The sequence below is a fragment of the Delphinus delphis genome, chromosome 10, assembly GCF_949987515.2.
Source record: "Delphinus delphis chromosome 10, mDelDel1.2, whole genome shotgun sequence".
Classification (NCBI taxonomy): Eukaryota; Metazoa; Chordata; class Mammalia; order Artiodactyla; family Delphinidae; genus Delphinus; species Delphinus delphis.
In genome coordinates, this window is record NC_082692.2 from 92,462,578 (window position 1) to 92,489,344 (window position 26,767).

Sequence of the window (26,767 nt, forward strand, 5' to 3'; positions counted from 1 at the left end):
ATTAGCTGCCCGGTCTTTCCACAGTCACCTTTCATTTGTGTACCCTGGCAGTGTTGAAACCCAGCAACTACTCCATGCTTATTACACAGGACAAAACAGAAGTCACCCTATGGGGAAATGGGAATGTGGTTGCCATTCACTTTAAAGCAACTTGACTTCACAGTGTTTCTCTGGGTCAGTAAAAGGATGTAACTTTTAGAGGCTGATTTTCTCAGTGTGTTGATATGTCAACAGGGGTTTGCCCTTACTTACTGTGTTCAGCAAGCATGAGTGAGGCCTGCAGAGAGCAGTAAGTGAGTAAATGAGCTCAGAGAGGATGAGGGCAGATGAGGAAGTAAGTGTGTATGTCCTGTCGCCAGGGGTCCTCTCACTCACCTCCAGCAACTTGCTGCCATGCAGAGATAGGAGCCCAGCATTGCCAATTCCTGTTTTTGTTTGTCTTTTAATAAAAAGCTGGAGAGGAGGATTTTAACGTGAAATTGCCTGCTTTTTAAATAGTGGCAATTAATATGAGTGTTTGGAACAGTGAGCTGGCCAGATAGAACATTGGCTGTGAGCTGGATGCGGCCTGAAGTCCACCAGCTGGCAACTTCGCTTAGGATAATGCTCTTAAGTGAAGCTACTGTTGATACATTGAATGTGTCTTTATGTCAGAGCAGTGAGCAAGGTTTTCTGGGGCTGGGGGTCTAGGTAGGTGACGAGGATGCCGCTTGAGCCCCCGTGGAGCTCACAGTGCTGTAGATAAATGAGGCAGTAATCCAGGGCCGTACCTGAGAAGCATTGTAAGAGGAGGGCGGCAGAAGTGCCGCAGGGTTTCCAGGCTGGAGAGATGACTTCTGGCTGGCATCACCAAGGAAGGGGGGCATTTGCGTTCTGTCGGGAAGATGATGGATCAGGGGGTCATTCTAGGTACTGAGGAGCCCAAGGAAAGTCGTGGAAGTGAGAGCGAGCTCTGTTCAGGTCCATAACTGGGTTTGGCTAGAGGTCAAGTCCTGGTTAATTTTTGTCTGGGGATTCTGACTAGCATGATATGGGATCCTGTTTAGCTGTGCTCATTGCAGGCTGCCCCTCCTCGCTTGTTGGGCTATTCCCGGCTGTGTGGTCAGACTCTAAAGTACACAGAGTCACAGTGGTCATCTCCCTTGTGTTAATCCCTGTGGTTGGTTTTGCAAACATCTGCAGAGACCTGCGCATTGGGAGGCTGTTAGCGTTAGTTGACTTGCAGATTCAGAGAGCTGTTTCTATAAACCATCCTGGAGCTCGCCTGCTGTGTGCTTCTGTGACTGTTTCCCACTGAATTTTCTTATCAAATGGCACTAACTTTCAGCGCCTGTCCTAGGTCTACACAGCCCCATGTGGCTCTGGATAGCGAGGAGTGCTAAGCTTCAGTCCTCCTCCCGGTTAAGGTGTGTTACTGCCCTCATCACCCCTGGTTGAAAGGAAGCAAGCTCTCCTGACTACGGCCGGTCATTGCCCTTGTTCTGCACACTGCCTGTGGCAGTCCAGTCCCTTTATAACAGGGTCCTGTGATTCTTGAGGGCAGCAAGGAGGTCTTCTCCCTACTTGGTTATCTGGGTCTGTTTTGGGAAACCCTAGTTTGACCAGAGGATTAAAACATAATAAAGGTGAAAAATGAATAAATAAAAATAAAGGTAGAGAAGTTTTAGGACACACAGTTGTGGTCCATGTTTTAAGTGCTCGTAAAGCATGGGAACATAGTAAAGGCTCTATCAAGTCATACGGTAAATCGTTTTAACTTTTTCCAAATGAAGTTTTCCAAAAGTATGTCTAGAAGTGTGGCTCTGGATTTGGAGCGTCTCAGTTCAGGTATGATCTCACGTAAGGTACCTAACTTCACCGAGCCTTACTTTCCTCCAGAAACATTGTCGAGTCCACTGGGTGTCCTGGTGCCTCTCTCTGGCTGTATCCCGTTCACTGTGTCTCCTACAGCGTGGCTTCCAAAACTAGATGTCGTATTCACTTGTGGTCTGATTAGTGCGCAGGATCATGAGTAATGCGTTGCCCTCTTCCCCGCCATGTTTTGTTGCCATAAAACACTGACACGTTCTACTCACATCCCTCCAAGTCCTTCCGAGTTGCATATTGCCTGTATCTTCCTTAGTGAGTTAGGATTTGCTCCCCAGCACGCAGAAGTTTACTGTTGAACCTGTGTGATGTGGTTGGTTTTGTCTCCTTCCTCTGGTCTGGTGAAGCCTGTTTGCTTCACCAGTGTTCTTAAGATCACTCCAAGCTTCATGCCATCTGCAGCTTCAATACAAAAGACAAATCTATTTTTGGAGAAGTCTGTTGAAGTGAGGCATGCTCTCATTTGGAGAATACTATTGGCGATATGTACTGGGGGTTTTCTAGGTGTTAAACATTTCGTCTTGACTGCAACCCTCAGATGTAGGTCCTTTATGAATAGCCCCATTTTACTGGTGAGGATATGGGATCTTAGGTTAAGTTACCTGAGGTTGCAGAGCAGGGAGGGATAGAGCTGGTCTTGAACCCAGAGCCTGTGTTCATAGCCTCTCTGTCCACATTTGCAGATCATCAGCCCATGGGCTGACTCCTGCTCTCCCTAGTTTTTGTTTTAACCTGCACGATGTTTTAAAAATTGAGTTAGTTGGTTCACCCTTTAAAATTGTATACTTTACATAAAAACACAAAATTCTGGCTTTGGGGGAAAATTCAGAAGATCCAGCCACTTTGGATTAGTGTTCTTAGGTGGCAAAATGGTCAGAAACTGACAGTTTTTCAGAGGGCAAGCACTCTACAGTTTGCTAACATCCCTTCGTTTCCTGTGGTCCTCACCTTCTTAAAATTCTTGAGTGGCTGCTGCAGCCAGTTGGATTTGTGATGCTGTACTTGATTCATAAAACTGGGGTCAAGTAATGAACTCTAAAAATGAAAATCGTTGAATGAAAGTAATTGGCTGAAGCCCTCACCCACCCCGTGATGGCATTTTTACAGTTGGGGTCCTTGGGGTCATGGCTTTCCTTCCGTGGCACTAGCACAAGTCGGATCTCCTCTGCACTGAATTGGTCTTGGGCTTGACAGTGTCCGGTTCGCACGTCAATATGCCCTGTTGTGAGGTGGTGGATGTAGTTTTGTGTTACTGTTGTTTAAGATTGTTTTATTGAGGTATTGAATATAATTGGCATACAGTAACCTCCACATTTAAAAAGTGTACACTTCGGTAAGTTTTAACACATGTATATACCTGTGAAATCATCACCGTAATTAAGATATTCACCACCCTAAAAGTCTCATCCTGCCCCCTTTTAACCCCTATTCCCTCCTTCTTTACCCCACTGCCACCCCTACCCAAGGGAACCCTGATCTGCTTCATCATTATAGATTAGTGTGCATTTCCTAGAATTTTATATTTAAATGGCATCATACAGCATGCACTCTCTTTTGTCCGGCCTCTTTCCATGCACCATACTTATGTTAAGATTCATTCATGTGGTGGTTCTGTCAAAAGTCTGGTCTTTTTTTTTTTTTTACTGCTGAGCACAGTTCCATTGCATAACTCAGTTTGTTTATCCATTCAAGGCAGATTTTTGGACATTACGGCCCCGGTTTCTGGCCACTCGTCATGTTCTCTCAAGCTCCCCCAGGGATTGGGGTTGGCATCTAGGATTTCTAAGGTCTTAAATGATTCTGTGATTCTGAGAAGAAGGCAACCTTGGGTCTTGTTGGGTGGCCTTGCTGGGGAACATGCAGATGGGCTCTTTGACAGGCTGGAGCTCAGAAAGAAGGCTGTCTCTACCGACCTTCCTGTTCTGTGTTTTTTTGAGAAGGGTTTAAATAGCTTTAATTTTTGGCTTCTAAATTGAGAACACTTTCCTGGCATTTGTCAAATATATGTGAATGTTTATGTGTCTTCTGCGTAAAATGATAGTCTGTGGGCTGGTTAGAAATTGTAATGTGGAGATTATGGTGTGAAGGTTGGTATTCTGAGAATTTAAAGTTAATGGTGGTAGACACATTCCTTGGAAGAAGGTCAAGATTGTGTCATAAAAGCTAATTTCTATGGCTGTCCCTCTAAGACTTATTTGCTTCCCGAATGGGAGTTCAACAGAACCTCAGTAGCCATCACAACACAGGAATGGAGAAATAAGAGTCCCACTTAATTTCTTGGTTGGGTGGTACAGCTCATGAAACCACATCCTAATTTTGTGGTCTTTAGAGAAATTCATTCAGTATTCCAAGCTGAATTTATTCCTGGAAGAGAACTTCGTCAAAGCTAACTTTGCCAAGTATGTTGTCATATCCATTGTTTAAAAAGTTATTGACAGTAAAGTAGCCTTGGAATGTAATCTCACACTGCCTTATATGTCAACAGAACCCATTCTGAAGACCTTCTGTCTTCTTTCTGTATTTGAAAAGTTGGGTTTTCAGACCCAGTTGCATTACCACACATTCTTACATACTCGAGTGCAGTATAGATGGTGGCTTTGGTTCTTATATATATGTTTGTTTAACTTTGAGAGAAATAATACTAATTTTACATTTTCAGATGTGTTTAATTATATTTGTAGGCTTTCTTGGTGAGTTTCTAGAACATTTTTTTTTAATAGACTTTTTTTTTCCTTTTGTTGCTGATAGTTGAGTGTGGGAAGTGTTGGGTGTACAATTAATTGCCTCTTAGAAGCAAAGGGGAAGGAAACCCATGATTTATAGTCAAATGATTTTCAACATAGGTACCAAGACAATTAAAAGGGGAAAACGGTCTTTTCAGCAACTGGTGCTGGGACAGCTGGATTCCCAGATGAACAAGAATGAAGTTGGACCCCTACCTCACACCATACACAAAAGTTAACACAGAGTGGATCAAAGATCTAAAGATAAGAGCTAAAATATAAATCTTCTAGAAGAAAACATAGGTATAAATTGTCATGAACTTGGATCAGGCAGTAGTTATTTGATATGACACCAAAAGCATAAGCAACAAAACAAAAAATAGATAAATTGGACTTCATGAAACTTAAAACCTTCAAAGGACAGTATCTTTCTCTTCAATAAGAAAGTAAAGAGACAACTCACAGAAAGGGAGAAAGTATTTGCAAATCCTTTTTCTGTTAAGGACGAGTGTCTAGGAACTTGTAGAATTACACACACACACACACACAAAAACTCTTAGAACTACACAACAACAATTCCAGTGTGAAAATGGGTGAAGGATTTGAATAGACATTTCTCTTAAAGGCAATACACAAACGGGCAATTGGCACATGAAAAGATGCTCATTATCATCAGTTGTTAGAGAAATGCAAATGGAAACCACAATGAGAAACCACTAGTATGACTAGAGTCAAAAAGGTGGACAGTAATAAGTGTTGGTGAGGATGTGGAGAAATTGGGACCCTCATACGGCTGAGATTGTAAAATCACGCAAGCATTTTGTAAAATAGTTTGGTAATTCCTCCAAAGGTTGAATATAGTTACCATATTACCAGCAGTTGCACTCCTAGGTACATGCCCAAGAGAAGTAAAAACAGATCTGCATAAAACCTTGTATGTGAATGTTTCTGGCAGCATTATTCATAATAGCTGAAAAGTAGGAATAACTCAAATGTCCATCACCTGATTAATGGATAAACAAAACGTGGTATATCCACAAAATGGACTATTATTCAACCATAAAAAGGAATGAAGTACTGATACGTGCCACAACATGGATCAACCTTCCAAACATGCTAAGTGAAAGAAGCCAGTCACAAAAGGCCATGGATTTTATGATTCCATTTATGTGAAATGTCCAGAATTCATAGAGACAGAAAGTAGATTAGAAGCTGCTAGGTCCTGAGGGGAGAGGAGAACAGGCAGTGACTGCTACTAGGTACAGGGTTTCTTTTGGGGAAGATGCGGGTGTTCTGGAATTAGATAGTGGTGATATCTGAATTTTTTTAAAAAACTGTTGAACTGTATACTTTAAAAGTGTGAATTTTGTTGGATGTAAATGATAGATCCATAAAAAATGGGTACAAATTTCAAGCTTACGGGTAACAAAACATGAAAAGAAAACAGAAACATTAACTAAAATACTAAAGCATCAACTTTTGACTAAACAAGTGAAAAAAAGAACTAAAGGAGACGGAAATAAGGCAAGACCCGTTTTTCAGATGACAGTTTTTGAATGCGTCTGACGGTGCGTTCTAGGTGGGAGGTACATTATAGCTCAGCAACAGTTAGGGAAGGCTCATGTGTTTGCTAGGCTGTTTGGAACACAGGGATGAATAAGACCGTAGACTTCTGTTTCCAGGCGTGGGCAGAGTTGTGGAGGTGGAAGGTGGGAGGGAGGTCAGGTAGGATAAAGTCAGAAGTCTCTGCTGAGGCACCAGGACACAGAGGATGATGCATTCCTGTTGAGGGATCAGTCTTTATAAAAGCATTCACTGAAAACAGTTACTAGATTACCTGGAGATCTGGGTATGTGTCTCCTCTGCTGGGGGAGGGATGAGGGTGTCTGATTCCAACCAGGGAATATATGGGGATGAAAGAGGCTGTCTAGCTCTGTTGACAGCAAAGTAAAAGAGCATTTCTGCTACATTGGCGTCCATTTCCTCAGGCAAAGAATGTGTGATTTTTTCCACTGGGCACATAAGGGCCATGGGTGTAGGTGAGCTGGTATGGGGCTTTTCTTAGCCAGGAAGGGCGCCCCATGGAGAAGAACCTAGGGTTGCTGGATCGGACCTTCATTGGCTGCGGAGGGGCTGTGACTGCCAGAACAGATGCTCTTCCCCCTGAAGGGGGAATGCAGAGGAGGGACATCTAGCCATGGCAGGCTCACCGCCAAGATGCCTATTAAAGTGCAGCCAGAGCAGGTGGATGCCGTACACCTCCAGATGTGACGCCCCGAGAAGCACACAGCATCCCTTACGCAGTATCCCAGCTGGAGTCAAACCTCGAGGAGACATGAGACAAACCCCTGATGAGGAGTGCTCTGTGTTTTTAAAAAGGACTGTGTTCTTAAAAAAAAATGTCATGATCATAAAAGATGTGGAACAGCTGTAGTCATATCACAACTAAATGCATTCCCTCATCCTAAATTGGATCCCGGACTGGATCAGGAAGTGCTAGACAGGACATTATTGGATCAAATGACAAAATGAAAATCTGGACTATAAAAGTTGAGATAAAAGTATAGGATCAATGTTAAATTTACTGAAGTTGATAACTGCACCATCGTTACGTTAGAGAATATCCTTGTTCTTAGGAAATGGGCACTGAAGTAAATATAAAGGACAATAATGTGTGCAACTTACTCCCAAGTAGTTAAGGAAATTATGTCATATGTATGTATGTATGTATCATACATATGAAGTGTTATATATTATATGTGTACATACAGAGAGAGCATGAATGGTAAAGCAGATGGGCAAGATGTTAACAATAGGTGACTTTGGGTAAAGAGTAGTCTTCGTATTATTACTCTTGCAACTTTTCTGTAAGTTTCCAATTATTTACAAATAAAAATCTAAGAAAAAGTGCTCGTGAATGAAGCAGCTGTAAGTATCTGTCATGCCGGACTAGAGTGTGAAGCTAGCCAAGGAAGGACTCTGCTGTTCTCCTGTCCCTCATCTCTTCCCTTATCCCTGGATCGGAAAGCGAAGTAGGCAGGATGGGAGTACGGTGGGGAGGATGGAGGTGTATGTCAGAAGGGAGTGCGGGAGTGGAAACCTGGCTTGAAATAATATTGGCAGCTTTGATCATTATAAGGGTTTAGATAATTTAAATTTCTGAATTGGCACTGTTTGCAACTTAGGGTAGTCAGTGTCTTGCTGTTTTTTTTTTTGTTTGTTTGTTTTTTTAAAGCCGGGGCCGAGGAAGTAATTTTTCCCACTGAATAGATGAGTCCTTCATGGTCCACGTACCTATTACATACATCATAAGGGAGAAAGGCACTGTTTGGCATGCTGGAGGAGGGAGTGATGAGTCTGCATCGTAGCAGAGTCAGGTAGGATGGGGAACAGGGAGGTCTTCTCTAGGGAGCTGGCCTTTGAGGTGAGCTGAAAGCATGTGAGAGATGAAGAGTGGCCTAGGCAGCAGATAGCCATGGTGCTGGTCAAGGTGGGGACCTGGGAATACAGTTTCAGGCGGAGAGAACAACTTGGTAAAAATACAGAGGAGTGACATGTGGCACATGTTTGTGAGAACTGTAAGTGTTTTGGAATGGTGGGAGCGGGGTGTTGGTGGAGGAGCATTTTAAAGAAATGAAACTGGAGAGGTGGGTGGGAAGGTGGGCAGCCCACACATCCCCAGCTGATGTTCTGTGCACCACGCTGTCATCTGAGGCATCTGAACACTTTGCTTGCTAAGCTCTTTGAGGTATGTCTGACAGGACTGGGGAATCCAAGTGGCTGGCAGTGACTTCAGTTTCTTAGAACGTTGCTACTCAGAGTGGTTCCCCAGGCCAGCAACTTCCAGATGACCTGACAGTTTGTTAGCAATGCAGCTTCTCAGACCTGTCTCCAGACCTGCCGACTCAGTGCCTTCCTGTTAACAAGATCCTCAGATGATTGGTCTACATGTTCAAGTTTGAGAAGTCCCGTTCTTAGAATTCATTTATTCTGCAGGTTAGTGTTTTTCTGAGTGCGGCTGGGGACACTTCACATTAGAATCACCTGACTTACTTCACTTACTATGATCATCTCTGGGTCCATCCAGGTTGCTGCAAATGGCAGTACTTCATTCTTTTTTATGGAAGTAAGTCAGGCAGAGAAAGACAAATATCATATGAGATCACTTATATGTGGAGTCTAAAAAAATGATACAAATGAACTTATTTACAAAACAGAAATAGACTCACAAACATAGAAAACAGACATGGTTACCAAAGGGGAAGGGGGGGAGGGATAAACTAGGACTTTGGGATTAGCAGATACACACTACTATATATAAAATAGGTAAACAACAAGGACCTACTGCATAGCACAGGGAACATCTTGTAATAACCTATAAAGGAAAAGACTCTGGAAAAGAATATATATATATATGTATAACTGAATCACTATGCTGTACACTTGAAACTAACACACATTGTAAATTAACAATACCGCAATAAAAAAAAAGAAACATCACCTGGAGAACTTGTTAAAAATGGCAATTCTGGACTTCCCTGGTGGCACAGTGGTTAAGAATCCGCCTGCCAATGCAGGGGACACGGGTTCGAGCCCAGGTCCGGGAAGATCCCACATGCCGCGGAGCAACTAAGCCAGTGAGCCACGACTACTGAGCCCGAGCTCTAGAGCCTGCGAGTCACAACTACTGAAGCCCGTGCACCTAGAGCCTGTGCTCCGCAACAAAAGAAGCCGCCGCAATGAGAAGCCCATGTACCAAAACGAAGGGTAGCCCCCGCTCACTGCAACTAGAGAAAGCCTGTGCACAGCAACGAAGACCCAATGCAGCCAAAAATAAACAAACAAATTTATTTATTAAAAAAAAATGGCAATTCCTAGGCCCTGTCCCTCCACTCAGGCATTTGTCTTAATTTGTATTGATAAAATCCCCTGACAACTATGATATTTGTACTTCTGAATTTGAGGTCAACTGCTGTGGTGTGAAATCCTGAAGGAGTGGTTCTCAGTTGAAATCTCCTGTGGAGTTTGGGAGGGAAAATTGCTCACACCCAACCTCCAAGGAGTTAGAATCTCCTGGGGAGGGGCCAGAGCATAGTAGTATTTTGAACGCTCCCTGTGTGGCTGTGGGGAGTAGCCAGGGCTGAGAATCACAACCCTAAAGGGTTTTAGGCAGGGGAGTCAGTTTCAGAACAAGAGCTGTAGCGATAAAGTAGAGTTGCAAATACAGCAAACAAAGAATGTGGTTTTGAGATGTAGTACCCAAGGGTCTGGAATGCTTCCCTTTTCACCCCCTACCACTGTCTTTATCCCTCCATTGTGTCAATTTCGGTAACTTTAGGACATTGATTCATGAGAAGAATGGGAAGGAAGGCTTAATCCTGAGGTCCTCAGTGGGGGGCATTTTTGATTGTAATACCTGGGTGCTACTGACCCCTGAGATGTAAGGCCACGGATGCCGCCAGGCTTCCTACAATGCACAGGACAGCACCTGCCCCCCCAAGAAAGAATTATAGATGATGCCCACAGTGTCGGGCCTGTGCTGAGAAACCCTGGTGTAATAATTTTGAAGCAAGGGGTCATTCTTGAGGTGCCTTCCTGGAGAGTTGCTACTCTGATAAGCCACTGTTTGGGGTGGGAATGTATCATGTCTTTCAGATACGTGTTCTGGAGGAGAGAAAAATCTTGACAGTCATTTTTCTTGAGAGATATTTTAACTTGTAAAGGCTGTTTGATGGTAGACTGTGTTTGCTAGGATTAAAAATCAAATGTAAGTAAAGGAAACCTAAGTCGTGAAATAAATTAAGAAAATGACTTTTCTTTTTATTCAGGGTAAATATATGCCATCTTTGAGTGACTCCTGATTTGTTTACTTAGTTCCTTTTCGCTGAGTTAGGGTTGGTGAAAGGGTCCCTTTGGAAGTAATCTGTTCACTGAGGGTGTGCTTAGTATGCAAAAAAAAAAAATCACAACTATGTATAGGGAGTGGCCCACATCATGTATGAAAGGGGCTGGTTGGGGAATCCTGGGTTGGAAGCACCGAAGGACCCAGAGTTGGGTCACTAGGTCTTCAGTGGAGACCAGGAAACAAACGAACAGAGCAGGACAGATGGGGCTGCATCTTCCTTTGGTCGTCGTTGTCCGCTTGCCTTCTTGCCTCTCCATGGAGATGTGAATACAAACCAGCAGTGACAGCTTTGCTCACTTGGCCAAGGTTGCCTTGAATACCACGTGGAGAACGTGGGAGGGAAGTGCACTCATGGGGTCAAAGGGTGATGCCCTCCTCCCTGCCCCTGCCCCCGCCCTGCCTAGGTAGGGGTGAGAGGAGGGCCAGCAGGCTGGCAGTATTAGCCTTTCTCTTCTAGACCATGGGCCATATCAGGAGGTCTGGTCCACGTCACAGAAAAGCAGGATGTGCAGCATATAATGGAACAGGTTTCTCCAACTTCTCATTCTTTCCATGTCGTCCATCCCTCTTCCTGCCCCACCCACTGGCTTGTGCAGTAGATGCTGTTAAGCTCAGCTGAGAAGGCCTCTGACACTGTCTCTCCCATGTCTCCCTGGGCTGGCTTAGATGTTCTGCTCCAAACACCTTGGAGCTACCTGTTGGCTCCGTCTGTCTCCCCAAGGACTCTCAGGGCCCAGGTTCTACTGACACTGTGTCTCCAGCACACATGTGCTTAAGAAATGTTTGTTGAATGAAGGAGAAATCAAATGCAGGAGAAACTGTGTACGTTTCCTTCGTGTAATGGGCGTTTCTGATGGCGAAAGTATTTTTCCAGGAGGATCTTGGGATAACCAACCCAATAGCTCATGTAAGTATTTTCAGACCACGTGTTGCAGACCTTCTGAATGCCCTTTTGTAGAAGATGTGACATATCCTCAGAGGTTCACATGAGCTGTAGTGTTTGAAATAGCCAGGGCCATGCACTGTGAGATTTGATTTGCGTTGAGAGATACTGAGCATGTAGAGATCTACACAGCAAGATTTTTAACCTGAAGTCCACGATTTTGTTTACTCTTCGTATATCTAACACAGAGCTGGGCATCCTAGCTCAATTTTTTGTGACTGTTGGGTTTATTTGACAGGTCTATCCAGCTGTTTACTCCTTTCTAGAGTATATTGGTTTTCAGGTAGATTGGCAAATTGGAGCAGATGATATAAATAACATGCTTTTCTCCCTCCCTTCCTTCCTTTCTTCCTTTTCCCCCCTCCTTCCCTCTCTCCCTTTCTTCCTTTTTCCTTTCTTCCTTTTTCCTTTCTTCCTCTTTTAAAAATAGTCTTTTTTTGAACTTGGTGAACATTTGATTGATTTTTATAAAAATTTCGCATTTGAAAATAAATTAATAGATGATTTTGAAGATATTGAAATATCTTTTATTATACAAAAATTTAAGCACGTATACAAATTGAAAGAATAATAGTATAACGAACCTCCATGTATCCAATACGCACCTTGACTGTTAGCAACTCATGGCCAATCTCAAGTCATCTATATCCTCCCATCTCTCTCTCCCCAGTTAGTTTTTATTATTATTATTATTTTTTTGGTACGCGGGTCTCTCATTGTTGTGGCCTCTCCCGTCGCAGAGCACAGGCTCCGGACGCGCAGGCTCAGCGGCCATGGCTCACGGGCCCCGCCGCTCCGTGGCATGTGGGATCTTCCCGGACCGGGGCACGAACCCGTGTCCCCTGCATAGGCAGGCGGACTCTCAACCACTGCGCCACCAGGGAAGCCCTCCCCAGTTATTTTGAAGCAAATGTCAGACAACATGGCATTTCATTACAGATTTAAAACCGCTGCCTGTTAATGGTTTCAAGGTGTTTGGATAGAACAGGGAATCAGTGGGGAAAAGGGACTCGGTCAGAATACCTCCGGGCATTGGGCTTGGTGCCAGGGAATGCTTATTGCCCAGAGTGTCCTGCGGTGAACAAAGAACAGCTGCCCTTTGGGGAGACAGTGATGTCATCTCCCTTCTGCCCCTCCTCCTCTCCATTATGAACCAGTAAGCGCCCAACCCAAACCCTGACAAAACAAGGTGTGTTTTCGCAGCCACAGAAGTCGGACACTATTGTTAACCTTTTACATGAAGGGAAAATTTGTTTTTCTGTTATCAGCAAGATCATCCTCCTTTTTTGGAGAACAAGTACTATCTCAGTTTTTTCTTTCCTTAAGGTATTACACACACACACACACAGACACACACAGACACACACACACACCCACGCAAAGATGCACAAACCTTAAATTTGAGCACTGCTTGATGTTTAAATACACTTATACCCACATGACTCCCACCCAGATTGAGGTAGGAGAACATTTCCAGCACCCCAGAAAGTGCCCCTTCTCAGGAAATACCGCCCCCAAAGGTAACTGCTATTTTGACTGTGGCTCTAGCAAAGTTTTGCCTGTTCTTGAACGTCACGTGAATGGATTCATTCAGTATAAATGGACTCTTTTTGCCTTGGTTTCTTTCACTCAAAATAGTGTTTGTGGGGACTTCCCTGGTGGCACAGTGGTTAAGAATCCGCCGGCCAATGCAGGGGACACGGGTTCGAGCCCTGGTCTAGGAGGATACCGCATGCCATGGAGCAACTAAGCCCGTGTGCCACAGCTACTGAGCCTGCGCTCTAGAGCCCGCGAACCACAACTACTGAGCCCGCGAGCCACAACTACTGAAGCCCACGTGCCTAGAGCCCATGCTCCACAAGAGAAACCACCGCAACGAGAAGCCCGTGCACCACAATGAAGAGTAGCCCCCACTTGCCACAACTAGAGAAAGCCCGCGCGCAACAATGAAGATGCAACACAGCCAAAAATAAATAAATAAAATAATTAAAAAAAAATGTTTGTGGAATGCATCCATGTCGTTATGTGTAACAGTCGTCTGTAGCTGTCCAGCATTAAAGTGGAGCATGAGATGCAATTCGTTTATCCATTTTGTCTTAGTGGCTAATATTGGTTTACTCTGTGCCAGAATCTGTACTCAGTGCTTCAAGTGAAGTAGTTAATCTTTTAGGTTAATTTGTGAGTTACCCATTGCGGTTATTGCCCTTTTATAGGCAAGAAATGAAAACCTACAGAGGTGAGGTAATTTTCCCCAAGATCATACAACACAGAATAGAGCTGAGGTTTAAAACAATTCTTCCAGATGGCAGATCAGTGTACACCTCAGTGCTTCCACATGTGGGTTTTCTGTGACTTCTCTGACGTGGTCTATAAGCTTCCACAAACATCATCAGGTCTTAGGGCTCTGGGGTGCCTTGGGGATCATCTGTTTTCCAGGGAAGATGTGTGGACACAGAGAGCTTTAGTAACCTGGCTGTGGCTTCCTGGCTAGTGAGTGGTGGAGCCAGGACTGGAACCCGGGTTTCCAGATTCCTTGTCTCTTATTGTTTTTGGCATTTTTGTTACTCTACGGGTCAGCTCGGACTTTGGGTTGCAGACAGCAGAAACTGACTCACCTAAGCCAGGAGGAAACTGTTGAAAGACTATCAGTCACTCGCAGACTCAGCAGGGAACCAGACTCAGTGCTGGGGGAGGCAGGCTCTGGACATTTCCCGTGGACACATCCGGCACCGCTCCCACGAGCAGTCTTGAACTGGCCCTGGGACTTTGTATCCATCTGTCCCGGTGCAGAGTCCAGGGCAGAGGCTCCAGCTGTCCAAGCGAAGGCAGATACCTGTGTTGGGGCTGCCTCTAGAAGGAACTGCTGGGCCCGTTTGTCTTCCACAATGGGAGGAGTCCTTGCCTTCCCAACTAAGTTTTTACTTCTCTGATCTATATTCAAAAAGGTAAATAAAAATTTAATTGGCCAAGCTAAAGTAGGTCAAAAAGGGAAGTTTCTCCCTACATTTCTCGTTTTTAATGTGTTTGTGAATGATGGTCCTGCAACCAGGTAAGATGATAAAGGTACAGGAGAGCAACCTTGGGAGTCCTCAGTCTGAGTTTTCTACTCAGAAAAAGCATCTGGTCACCTTAATGGGAAAAAATTACCTTGTTGTGCTTTGTCTCTCAGGAACAATGTCTGTGTTTTCTGTAGATAGGTAATGGAAGGTTGATTTGGCAGTCCCTATTGGAAAATGTCACTGGACTTCAAAGGGCTTCTTCTGTTCTGGCTTGGGGAAATGTGATTCGCATGCAACAGACACAACAGTGTGATGTACTGGTTTCCTCTTACTGAACTGGACTTAATTACTTGTTTATGGAAGGCTTTTGTTGGAAATAGGAGTAGGTTTTCCTTTTGTGAACTGCCGTTGAAGAGCATTCTTCCACCTTGAGTACCCACTCATGGACTGAGTACTCATTCACTGATCCCATATTTACTGAAAGCACCAGGGACAGGATGATACAGAAGGCAGATAAGCTCTACCCTCGTGAAGCTGTTTGTCCAGTAAGTATGAGTTGGGAAAGTCCTTAAAATCCAACAATTTTGTTTTCCCCTTTCATTGCTTCTTTGAAATCTTAACTCCCTTGGTGGGGAATTAACATTCCCCTTTCTCTTTGTTGATCATATTGTCTGCTCTTTCTGAAATTTTTACTCTGTTGCCTCTTTTTCAAAAGAAGCCAAGATATGTACGATCAACACTTAAATTTTTCATATTTGAGCTCATGTAAATCTACTCTTGATTTCTCCCTATATAAAATTGCATTTATATATACTCACTGAATGAAGAATTTTAAAAAGATGATAGCTTGTTGACTGTTCATCTCTTTGATCAGTGAGGTAGGTTAGAAGAGCTCAAATTCTGTGCCATGAGGGACTGTGTTTGCCTAGTTAACTACCGCCACATCAGCCAGTGGATGGGGTAAGAGACAGTGAAATGGGCGCTTGGCAACCTGGAGGACAGACTGCAGCACGGGTTGCTTGGGTCCACAGCAAACTCATTTCTTCTTCCTGGGCACTCGACTGAAGGGCATTTCTTAGCTCCTGGCATCATGGGGGTGGGGGGATCATGTGATTGGTTATCACTGATGGTCTGTGAGCACAAGTTTAATGTTGCTTCCAGGCCAGTGCGCTCAAGAGCAGATGTGCCTTCTCATGGCCCTTTTTCCTAGAGCATCCTTCTACGTGTGGAAGTGCGAGATCTGGCGACCTGGGAGAGATTTCTTTGGAATGTTTGCCCAGCAGAGAACTGCTGAATTGTATGTTAGAGGTTATGTGCACATTCCTTTGTAGCCACACTGAACGATAGTGCAGAAAGGTTTCCACCTCCCCTCTGATCCTTGTTATTATCCAGCTTGTTGGCTTTTGTCACCCTGTAGTGTAAAGTGATATCTCACTATGATGTTGAACAGTGATTTAGTATAAAAAGGTCATGTTTAAAAGTTACAGCTTTTCATTGATACATGGGTTGGAGGGGGAACTGCTTCATAGATACAGGGTTTACTCGTGGGAGTGAAGAAAATGTTTTGGAACTAAATAGAGGTGGTGGTTGTACAACATTGGGAATGTACTAAATGCCACAGAATTGTTCATTTGAAAATGGTTAATTTTATGTTATGTGCATTGAACTTAAAAGAGTCAAATATTGATAAAATGCAGAATAAAAATAACGGTCTTATGTCTGACACCTCACGCTTTCCCACTTTTTTGAGGCAACAATTGAAAGCATTTTAACATTTTATTCTGGTATTTACCACTGTATTTCTAGATGATGTGTGTCTCTTCATATCTGTAGATGAATTTATCTTAAATATCACCTGTTCACTTCCTGTTATTGTACATGACGGTGGCTTCCGACACTTTCCTGCTCCCCCTCCATCCTCCCATTAAAGTTGTATTACTTTTTTTTTGCCTAAATTAATAGTTAGTCTTAGATTTTTATGACTGTGTAAATATTGTTCACCATTGAGCTAAACACATACTACATTTTATCAATAGTACACAGCTTTTCCCTGGAGTTCTTAATCATCTCATTTGTCCTGATTTGCCTATTAGCTCTTTTGTAGCATTTACTAGTGTTCTCTCCCTCTGCAGGCTTCATCACGCTTCCATGTGGCAGGCGGAGGGGACGACCCATCACTCCTGGGTCTCAGCCCATGGGCCCTTTGTCCCTGCTCCAGGTTGGGCAGTGATGCCCTGTGCAGTGTCATCATGGGCTCCTGAGCCTTTCCAGGGTTCCGTAGGGCAAATAAGCTTGCTTCTCACTGGTACCCTCACTGTAGATACCTCCCTCCATCTCTCAGGTTCTACCTCTCCATCCCCTTCCCATCTTCATTTATTCCAAAAGAAGGAGTTGAGTTTCTCAGAAGATGAAGTTGCATTTTTTTTGTTTTTAATTTTCATTGTGTTGGAGTTTTTTGTTGGGGGAGGGGAAAAGGAGAGGAAAGGTCTTTATTCTGCCCTCTGAAAACTATGAATCAAGTTCAAGCTTTTGTAAGGCTCAATTAACATATTCTCTAGGTTTGGTTAGATCTCCCTAGCCAAGATGAGTCGCTACATTGCATTTGTCGTACTGATTTCCTCAGCTCTCTTCTCCAGTACCCCCATCCTTCCTCTTCTTCTGCCCCTAACCCCTTAAATTACTGACTGTCCTGTATTTTCAACCTGCTAGTTGACCAATGGCCCACTGAACATTTCAGCTGGGTTGTTTCACAGGCATCTCAAACCAAGCAAAGCCAAAATAAGATTCTTGATTTCTCCTATTCTCCTCTAAATCCACCCCCTCCCGGCCTTCCCTTTCTTAGGAGGCACCATCGCCAGAAGAAAGCTCCTGTAGAAACAAAAACCAGGTTCTTCTTTGTTTAAAGCCCTTTGGTAGCTTCCCACAAGGACAAGCAGTGCCTCCCCGTGACCCACACAACCCTGCGTGATGTGGCCCCTGCTTGCTTCTCCAGACACGTCTCCTGCAACTCTCCCTTCGTCCGCTTCCCTCCAGCCCTTCTGTGCTCATTTTTAACCTCCTGAAGATTTCCTTCCAACTCGAAGCCTTCGCACTTGCTGTTCCCTCTGCCTGGAAGGCGTTGCCTCTACGTTGTTATCAAAGCCGGGCTCCTTCTCACCCTGCAGCTCTCTGCTCAGAAGCCGTGGACATGCCTTTCGTGATGACCCCGTATAAAGTGGTACTCCTCCACACCAGTCGTATTGGGCTGATAGATAATTCTCGTCTCCATAGTCCTTTAACCTGCTGTATACTTCAAGTTGTGTATTTGACTAGTTTTTCGCTGTCACTAGGGTTATACTAAGAAACTTGTGCATTGGGTTCACTGTTACAGTCTCGGCCCCCTGTACCGTGCCCAGCACTTAGTAGGCACTTTAATAAGTAGTCATGGGATTCATGAATAGACTGCTGGGGGCTCACAGCTGGAAGTGACTTAGGACAAACCTGATGTCGCTTCTGGAGACCTAGGGATTTCAGCATGTTTAAATCCTTAATACAACAACCATCTTTGTGCCGCTACATTACTCCTCGCCCCTGGGTTACCGGAGTGTACAGAACAGACACGAGTCCCTGCCATCAGGCACTTTGCTTTCTAGAGTTCAAAGTTCTAAGGATGTGGAGGACAGCAAGGAGATGGGGGGTTTCGGCCGTTCTTCTGGCAGACTTTATTCTCTCACTGAGTCCCTGATGTGTGGCTCCGTCGGCTTCTTGCTTTCTCACCCTGCTGGGGACCCCATCAAGGTGGCTCCAAGCACACCTGTGGCTCCTCTTCCTCCTGTTTTTTCTTTTTTAAAAAAAATTAATTTATCTTTGGCTGTGTTGGGTCTTCGTTGCTGCACGTGGGCTTTCTCTAGGTGTGGCGAGCGGGGGCCACTCTTCGTTGCGGTGTGTGGGCTTCTCATTGCAGTGGCTTCTATTGTTGCAGAGCATGGGCTCTAGGCATGTGGGCTTAGGTAGTTGTGGCACGTGGGCTCAGTAGTTGTGGCTCGCGGGCTCTAGAGTGCACGCTCAGTAGTTGTGGTGCACGGGCTCAGTTGCTCCATGGCATGTGGGATCTTCTCGGACCAGGGCACAAACCCATGTCCCCTGCATTGGCAGGCAGATTCTTAAGCACTGTGCCACCAGATAATCCCCTCCTGTCTTTTCCTAACCAAGCACCACAAGTCCTAAGGTCATGGTTAATGCAGCTGCTAAGCAGTTGAGTGTTCTCCCTTCAACCAAGTTCTGGAATGCTCTTTATTTATTTATTTACTTTTATAAATTTATTTATTTATTTTATTTTCGGCTGCATTGGGTCTTCGTTGCTGCATGTGGGCTTTCTCTGGTTGCAGCGAGCGGGGGCTACTCTTTGTTGCGGTGTGCGGGCTCTAGGCTCGCGGGCTTCAGTAGTTGTGGCTCACAGCCTCAGTAGTTGTGGCTCGCAGGCTCAGTAGTTATGGCGCACGGGCTTAGTTGCTCCGCGGCATGTGGGATCTTCCCGGACCAGGACTGGAACCCATGTCCCCTGCATTGGCAGGCGGATTCTTAACCACTGTGCCACCAGGGAAGTCCCTGGAATGCTCTTTAAACCATGGAAGATCAGCTATGCCTGTTTTCAGCCCGCGTGCCCTTTAACACTTAACCCAGCCCCTCCATTCCACTCACTTCTCCTTTGCTAGCCCAGTGTGGCATCTGCTGAAGCTTAGGAATATTCCAAAGTAATTTTTTGAAAGCTTAATTTAGTTTATTTTTTAAAAGCCTTGAAAAATCACTTGTCACATAAGAGATCTTTGTGGCATTTCTTTGGGGCAAAATCAAAGCACAGTGTGTGTGTGTGTGTGTGTGTGTGTACATGCACATATATATACACACATACATACGTCTCCCAAATAGGTACAATTCTTCCACCAGATTCCCTATATTTGTGCATTTCTATACTTAGCACAGTATTGGGATCCAGCAGAACTTTAACTTTGTCCTGCTGTGCCGTCCAAATAGCAAAGGGCAACGTAGAGCCGCTGAAGTGCAAAATTTCAGAAGGTTACTTTAACATCATATTTGAATTGCTTAATCTAATTTTCACTTTGAATCAGTTGCTAAGCAACTGGGAAGACAGGACAAAATCAGCAAGGCTAATTTGGTTCTGTTACTAGTATGTTAGCATCTCATATTTACATAGACAGTTGGTTGTAAAAACGCTTAATCCAGTACAATGCTGTTTTGCCCAAGAAAAATAGTTGTTGTGGAAGTTACAGCAGGGCTTTGGTTGGATTGACAGTGCTTCAATTCACACTCTCATCTTAGGTCAATGGAAAGCTATCTGAAATTTGAGCCTGTTTGTAGTCCATTGGTTTGTTAAGTGGGTTACACCCACTGACAATACCATCAACAGTTGTAAAATGGTATTTTCCATTGCATGTTAATCCCTTGGCGTTATAGATCCAGCCGGATCCTTAAATCAACTTAAGTCAAGTTATGGGTGGGATGGGGTGGGATGGTAATGCATACCAGTTAGCCATCATCATATGAATTGTGCTGGAGGGAAAAATAATAGTTTTTCTCAATGTCTTCTTATTGATGAAAATTGAAATTATTAACCTCATTTAATCCATAAAAAGTTGTGTACCAGATAGTAATACCAGTGACTTAAGTGTTTTGAATGGTTTTTTGGTGTTAAGTCTTGTGATTATCAAGGAAGTCACCCTGGTCCTGCGCAAGTGGCACCTTCTGTCTTGTGTCAAAGATAGGACATTTAACACTGGCTGGTAGTCTCATGGTTGTGTGTGATTGTTCTCAGGGTGGGTGGGGAGTTCACATATATCAAAGCGGTAGAAAAATTGTGTCTTTCAGTGACGTCATGAAGTTGCCACTGATACAGTAAATAACAATGACCTGTGAGTTTCATTAGAGATGAAACTTTTATCTTTTAAACCAGTTTCCTGCCATGTCCTTTGTTCTCTAAAGACCTGGATAGCGTCTTTCATGCGCACTAACAATTACTTTCAGTAGATGGATTACATTCTTGATAAAGATGGATATCAGTGATCTTATATTTGTCTGGTAGCTGCTTGTGACTAGGTAGAAATATTTAGTGAAGAAGGAGGTTATTGAAATGGGAAAGTACCTTTTTTTTCTGCAGTTAATTGATTAAAAATTATTTTCTGAACAGTGTCAAGTATTTGTATGCATTGTACTTCGTAAAAGTTCATTGATTCCAACTGAATTAGAGGAAAGACTTAGTATCTGTGTCCTTGACAGTAAATGAATATTTTTTACTTTGAGATAGTTATTTGGCTAAGACAAAAACAGTATTTAGCTGTTCAGTGTCCTTTCAGGGAATGTCTCAGTGAACAGATATGAATAAGTGTACAGTTAGTAGATTAAGTTTTTTATAAAAGCTTGCTCTGATCTACTTTCAGGGTGCAGTTTTCCCAAATCTGGGTGTTCATTCCAAATTTATTAATTTTACTCTACAGATACCATTTGAAAGTCCTGTATGTCAAAAGGTAAAATTTTCAGAGAGTGAGTATCAATTCTAGTGTTAGTTTTTTGTTTGTTTTTTTTTTTTTTTTTGCGGTACGCGGGCCTCTCACTGTTGTGGCCTCTCCCGTTGCGGAGCACAGGCTCTGGAAGCGCAGGCTCAGCGGCCATGGCTCACGGGCCCAGCCGCTCCGCGGCATGTGAGATCTTCCCAGACCGGGGCATGAACCCGTGTCTGCTGCATCAGCACGCGGACTCTCAACCACTGCGCCACCAGGGAAGCCCTAGTGTTAGTTTTTTAGAGCGGTTATTTGTAAGCTCTTTCCATGGCATATCCCTATCAAAAAAATTTGACAAAAATACCCCTAAACTCTGTGTGTGTGTGTGTGTGTGTGTGTTTAAAAGTTATATACATGTGTCACTGTACTAATAGATTGTATACATTATAAAAGCAAGCAGGAAAATATGTTGATGAAAAAGATTAAGATTAAACAATAATGTGTCCTCTTAATCATGATTAGCATATTATCATGAATATCTTAAGGCACATGGGTGCTTTCAGGGCAACGTTCATCATTAGAGACAACATTTTACGTGTTTTTTAAAACAGTTTTTAATATCTGGGTGACTTTTTTTTTCACATCTCGTTAGATCATCATCATTTTTCCTTTTTCTTGTTTGTGGGGTTTGCATTACTCCTCTCTTTGGTGTTTTGATTTCATTGCAGACATCTTTTGAAGCCACTAGTCCATTTTGTGAGTTAGTTCTACTACATAAAACAATGTAAAAAGTCATGACCCCAGGCATTCCTAAACAGAAGCACATCACCATGCACTGAGAGAGAGGGAGAAGACACAGGATGTCTCTGCAAGTTCATTTATTTTCTTCCTGCTCTCCAGAGAGTCATCTGGTAAACAACACTCAAGAGACCATTGCCCAAGGAGGTGTCTCCAAATAAGCTTCTGTTGTTGTTGTTTTTTTTAAAGTAGTCAAATTGAAGTGAGTTGGATTTATATCCAGAAATGTTTGTAGGTACTATTGCATACAGTGAGACTACTGCCCTTAAAGTTGTCCATCATAAAGGAAAGGAGATAACTCTGGGGCAGCATTGAGAGCTCTGAATTTGGAGTCTGAGTCCCAGCTCTGCCCCTAACTGGCTGTGTGACAATGGACATTTGACTTAACTTTCTAGAAGTTTCATTTTCCTCATTTCTAACCTCACATAATGGTGGTGAGAATTAAAGGTCAGAGGAGAGGTTTGTAAAAGGGCCCTGTAACTTACCATTTACACTTTCATGTAATTTATAATGCGTTATAGAAATAAAAGGGGAAAGTTTTTTTCATAGGTTGAGTGTATATACGTCCTCAGTAACAGTTTTTACTTGTTTGTTTCACTTCTAGATTGCCTCTTTAAACTATGTCCCATGAATCGCTACTCCGCCCAGAAGCAGTTCTGGAAAGCTGCTAAGCCAGGAGCCAACAGCACAACAGACGCAGTACTACTTAACAAACTACACGTACGTATGGGGATGGAGCTCCATGGCGAGGTCTCGTGAGCGGCCGTGTGGGTTGTGTCTGAGTGGAATGGGTCGGGAAGATGAGTTTTGCGGTCCTCTAGCTCTGGATACCAGCTTTCATACAGTCTTTGATAAAGGGCTAAAAGGGAGCTGACCCTAAGGAAAGGTGGGTCGTAGTCATCCTGAGATGTCTTGAGAGTTTCTTTTTTCTCAGCCATGCCCTTTCTGGGATGGCTTTAGGTACGGTACTGGTTATGAGCACAGGGTCAGGAAGCCAACTGCCTAGATTAGAATGCTAGCTTCACCACTCACTAACTGGACATCTTGGGTGAGTTACTTAGCCATTTTGTGCCTCTTGTTACCTCATCTGTAAAATGGGAATGGTAATAATATACACATCAAGAGGTTGTTGTGAGGATTACATGAAACATAAAAAGCACATGAACAATGCCTGGCATGTGATAAGTGCTCAGAAAATTTTAGCTTTTATCATTGTATTTATCTTGTCTATTACTTGGCATATAAAAGAGATGCTCATTCTACTGCTGATGCGCTCTGTGACCATAAGCAAATTTTTTAGCCTTTCTGAGCCTGTTTTTCCATCTGTCAAATGATGCTATAATTCTTCTAGTGTCGAGATGATATAATTCTTCTGTGAGGCTAATCTGTGTGGAATTTCTTTGAGATGTGGCGAAGAAAGACATGACATATATCCAGGGTGGTATTGAAATTGCAGACCGTTCCCCATCTCCCTGTTCTGCTTTATTTTTCTCCACATCACTTATCGTGATCATTCTAATTTATTTATCAGCTCTCTACCCCCATTAGAATGTAAAGTACTCAAAGGCAGAAGTTTGTGTCAGGTTTGCTCGTTGCTGTCTCCCTCTTGCCCACAACATATGGTAGGCGCTCAAATATTTACTAACTTAATTTAAAAAAAAAGCTGTTTCTTGAGACTCAGTGATGGCAGCCGAGGATGTGGGGTATCTGTGAGCACATGGGGCTCACGCTTGCTCTCTTTGTGACTAATAAATGACAGAGTCACAGCCAGCTGCACTGGGTAAGGTAGGGCCCATGGAAGGGACTCCTTTATTCAGCACATACTATATTAGACAGGGGTGAGGGGCTCCAGGCATGATGAGAAGACCAGGTTCCTAACCTCCATGAGCTGATCCTCCAGTGTGAAGACACACAGGCACTCATGGCCCTTAAAATGAAATGCAGACTTTGTGCCTGCTGGACGCTGCTTTCCCTCTGAGGCTTCTGAACCAGCTAGACTTGCTCTGTGTCCTTTCGTTTTATTTTTTTGAGCACCACAGACTCCTAACAGTCTCACGAGCTTAGCGCTTGCAATTTGTCCTGTTGAGAACAGTCTTCCCCTGACTTTGCCTAAGCTAAGACCTCTGCCTCCTTCATCTCTCAGTTTAAGTCATCTCAGTGAGGTCTCTCCCCATCTCCTTATCTAAGCCATGTGTTCCTTGCTTTCCTCCGTCATAGCACCCTGTTTATATCTTTCTCTGCACTGATCAAAGTCTGCAGTTATATTTAAAAGTTCCCTTAATTAGCATCTGTCACTCAGTAGAGTGGCGACACCACAGGATGAGGAGCAGTGCCTGTCTTGTTCACCACTGTATCCCCAGTGCATTGTAGTAGTGTCTGGCACATAGTAGGTGCTCAAGAAATAGTTCTTGAATGAATGAGTGAGCACTGTGCTAGGTGATGGTGATAAAACTGTGACAGCATCGTAACCCTCTGGGAGCTTAATAGCTAATTAAGAGTAAAGAGGTAGTGACACGACTGTAGCAAGTTCTATTATAGGGCAAACCACTGAGGCTGTGGGAGCACCTAGAAGGGGCAGTCAAATCCGCTTTTGAGTTTAAGGATGGGTGATATGGTAGTCAGGGAGGGCTTTCTGGAGGAAGAGGAGGTGACAGGTAAGCCTCAGAGTGAGGCATCTGTGGGAGTAAGAGGGTAGGAGAGAAAAAGAAAACAACAGAAGCAAAGAGATTGCTTTGAAGGCTTCTGGGATTGCATCATTATTTTAATGGTTTTAGGGCAGATATTCTCAACCTCAGCAGACCCATTGCTCCCTCTGAATAGCAAATATTATGTAACTATAAATATAAATAGGAAATAAAATCTGTAAATAATATAATCTCCCAAGATATCAAAGTTTTGAAACTGAATTATAAAGGCAAAATAAAGGGAAAGTAATACATTTTATAATTGCACGGTCACTCTAGAGGACGTAAGGAAATAAATGCTTTTACCTGTTTCTATAGACCCCGTGAATGAGGCAGCTGAAGACTGTGGCCGATGTAGGTTTATAGTACTGGTGACCCAGAAAGCATGTTTTCCATAATGTGGTGTTCCAACATGGTCAGCTGCTCTTGGTAATGTTACTAAGAATGCAAGGTACACGCTTCTCTTTATTAAATAACACCCTCAGTTTTGGAAAAGGTGTTAATAATATTACTAATTGAACCATGCAGATCCATGCTTTGTGTTCATGTGTAAAGTGGAGTTAAGGGTTTGGCTCAGAAGTTGCAGCTTTTTAAGCCGTGTGACTGTCCACCGGAATACCAAATTGTGTGGGAGGAACGATGCTTCTTCCTTGCACAGGACTGTGCAAACATTGCAGGGCATCCAGCATCCCTGGCTCTTGTCCGTGAAGTATGAGTAGCGATCCCCTCCTTCCCCAATCACTGTGAGGATCCAGGACGCCCCCGAAGTCTGTACTGGGAGCATGGGAATCGAGTTAAATGGGTAGGAAAGGTTGCTCAATTCTGCACGTCTCTTGGGAGAGCCATTTAGCACGTACGCCTGTGGGGTCATCTTGGTGGAAGGAGTGTGGCCTTAGCAGTCCTGCGGCCCCTTTTCTCGGATGAAATTGATTCTGTCCACTGAGGTATTCTTAGTCCGTCTCAAACCCTTTCTTCTCCTACGCGCTTTACAGCTGTAGTTGTAAATTCAGATTCCTCATGGCCAAGCAGGAAGCCAGTTGGAACCAAGAGGCCTTGGTGGGCTGGGTTGCTATGGGGCGTGTGCCTGTGTGCGGGTCTGGGGGGCAGCTCCGCTCCCCTGCCACTGCTGCGTGGGAAGGTGGGCCAGGAACTGCCGCCACATCTTCTGCTTCTTCAAGAGAAGCTAAAATCCGTGCTTTGATGTGTCATCTCTCAGTTTTTAAAAAATGTTGGCAGCTACTTCCCTTAAAGTTTAAAACGTAACACTCAACACCAGTACAGGAATGGCTCAGCAGGATGGCGTCCTCTGGCCAACTGTTCTCAGCCTGTGATACGTGTGTTGTTTCATCAGCAGTTCCTTTTCCCGCCCCTTCCCACAAATGAACCATGAAAAAGCCACAGAGTTGAAAAAGGCGATCCTAAAGGTGACCAAGAACTTTGAACTCCTTACTAAAATAAACAATAAATTCTCTCTTTCATGCTGTTTCTGTTTTACATAAATTTTAAAAGGAAACCAGCACTGTCTCCTGATTCAGGATCCCTGACATGACTTGCAGGTCTTGGCTGTTAACTTTGTGCAGTTCCTGCTTTCCTGCTTGGCTGGACCTTTCTTTCCCCCTCTGGTGTCTGAAAGTCATGCACATGTTCTAGTGCCGTCATTAAAATGTTGTGTTTTGGGCAGCCGCTTGCCTTTGGGGGCGGACGGCCAGTCTCCAGTGGGTTTTCATTTTTATTTTTGTCAGCTACTGTGGAGCACCCCAATCAAAGGTCAGATTATTTTAAATTAATGCCATTTAAGGAATTAGTCGTCTAGACCAGTTGACTTCCTTTTGACTAGGATAAGCAACATGCCACCAACTCCCTGAAGGACAATGACATCTAGTGGCTGGTTGCTATGTGTGTCTGTTCGTTCTGAGAGAATAACTGGGTTCTAACTCCCCTGGTCGTGATTTCCCAAGACTCTTGGCAGAATGAGGTTCCGCCATCTGCAAATCACATAATTTGTTCCACAGCCCTCGACTGCCGTTTCCTGACAGCATTTTTACCTGTTACCTTGAAACAGCACCTACATTGTTTTGGTTCTGAGAAATGGTCCATTACCTTAAGCCGTAGCTTCTACAAGCTAGGAGGAACCAGAGGAGTGAGGAGTCTTTATTGTCATCTGAAGCCTGGGTCCTGCCTTGCTTGTTTTCAGAAGCCTTAATATTTATGTTAGATACTTCAGAGCTTGTTGACCTTAAATAAGGTTCCCCATTGTTCCAGTGACGTCTCTGTAGTAATTTAATAATGGTTTCTCCATTTCTGAAATAAAATAACAGGTGACTGTGATGGGGTTGACCTTGATGTTGCTTAGGG

General features: G+C 43.8%; 1 protein-coding gene across 1 annotated transcript in view; it reads left to right on the top strand.

Annotated features, from left to right (window-relative positions):
* The window catches only part of ITPR1 (inositol 1,4,5-trisphosphate receptor type 1), a 321,074-nt gene that overhangs the window by 95,466 nt on the left and 198,841 nt on the right, over nt 1–26,767 (top strand). The window contains exon 5 of the mRNA XM_060022942.1: nt 22,333–22,448. Coding sequence (XP_059878925.1) covers nt 22,333–22,448 — 116 coding nt within the window. The remainder of the gene's footprint in view (nt 1–22,332; nt 22,449–26,767) is intronic.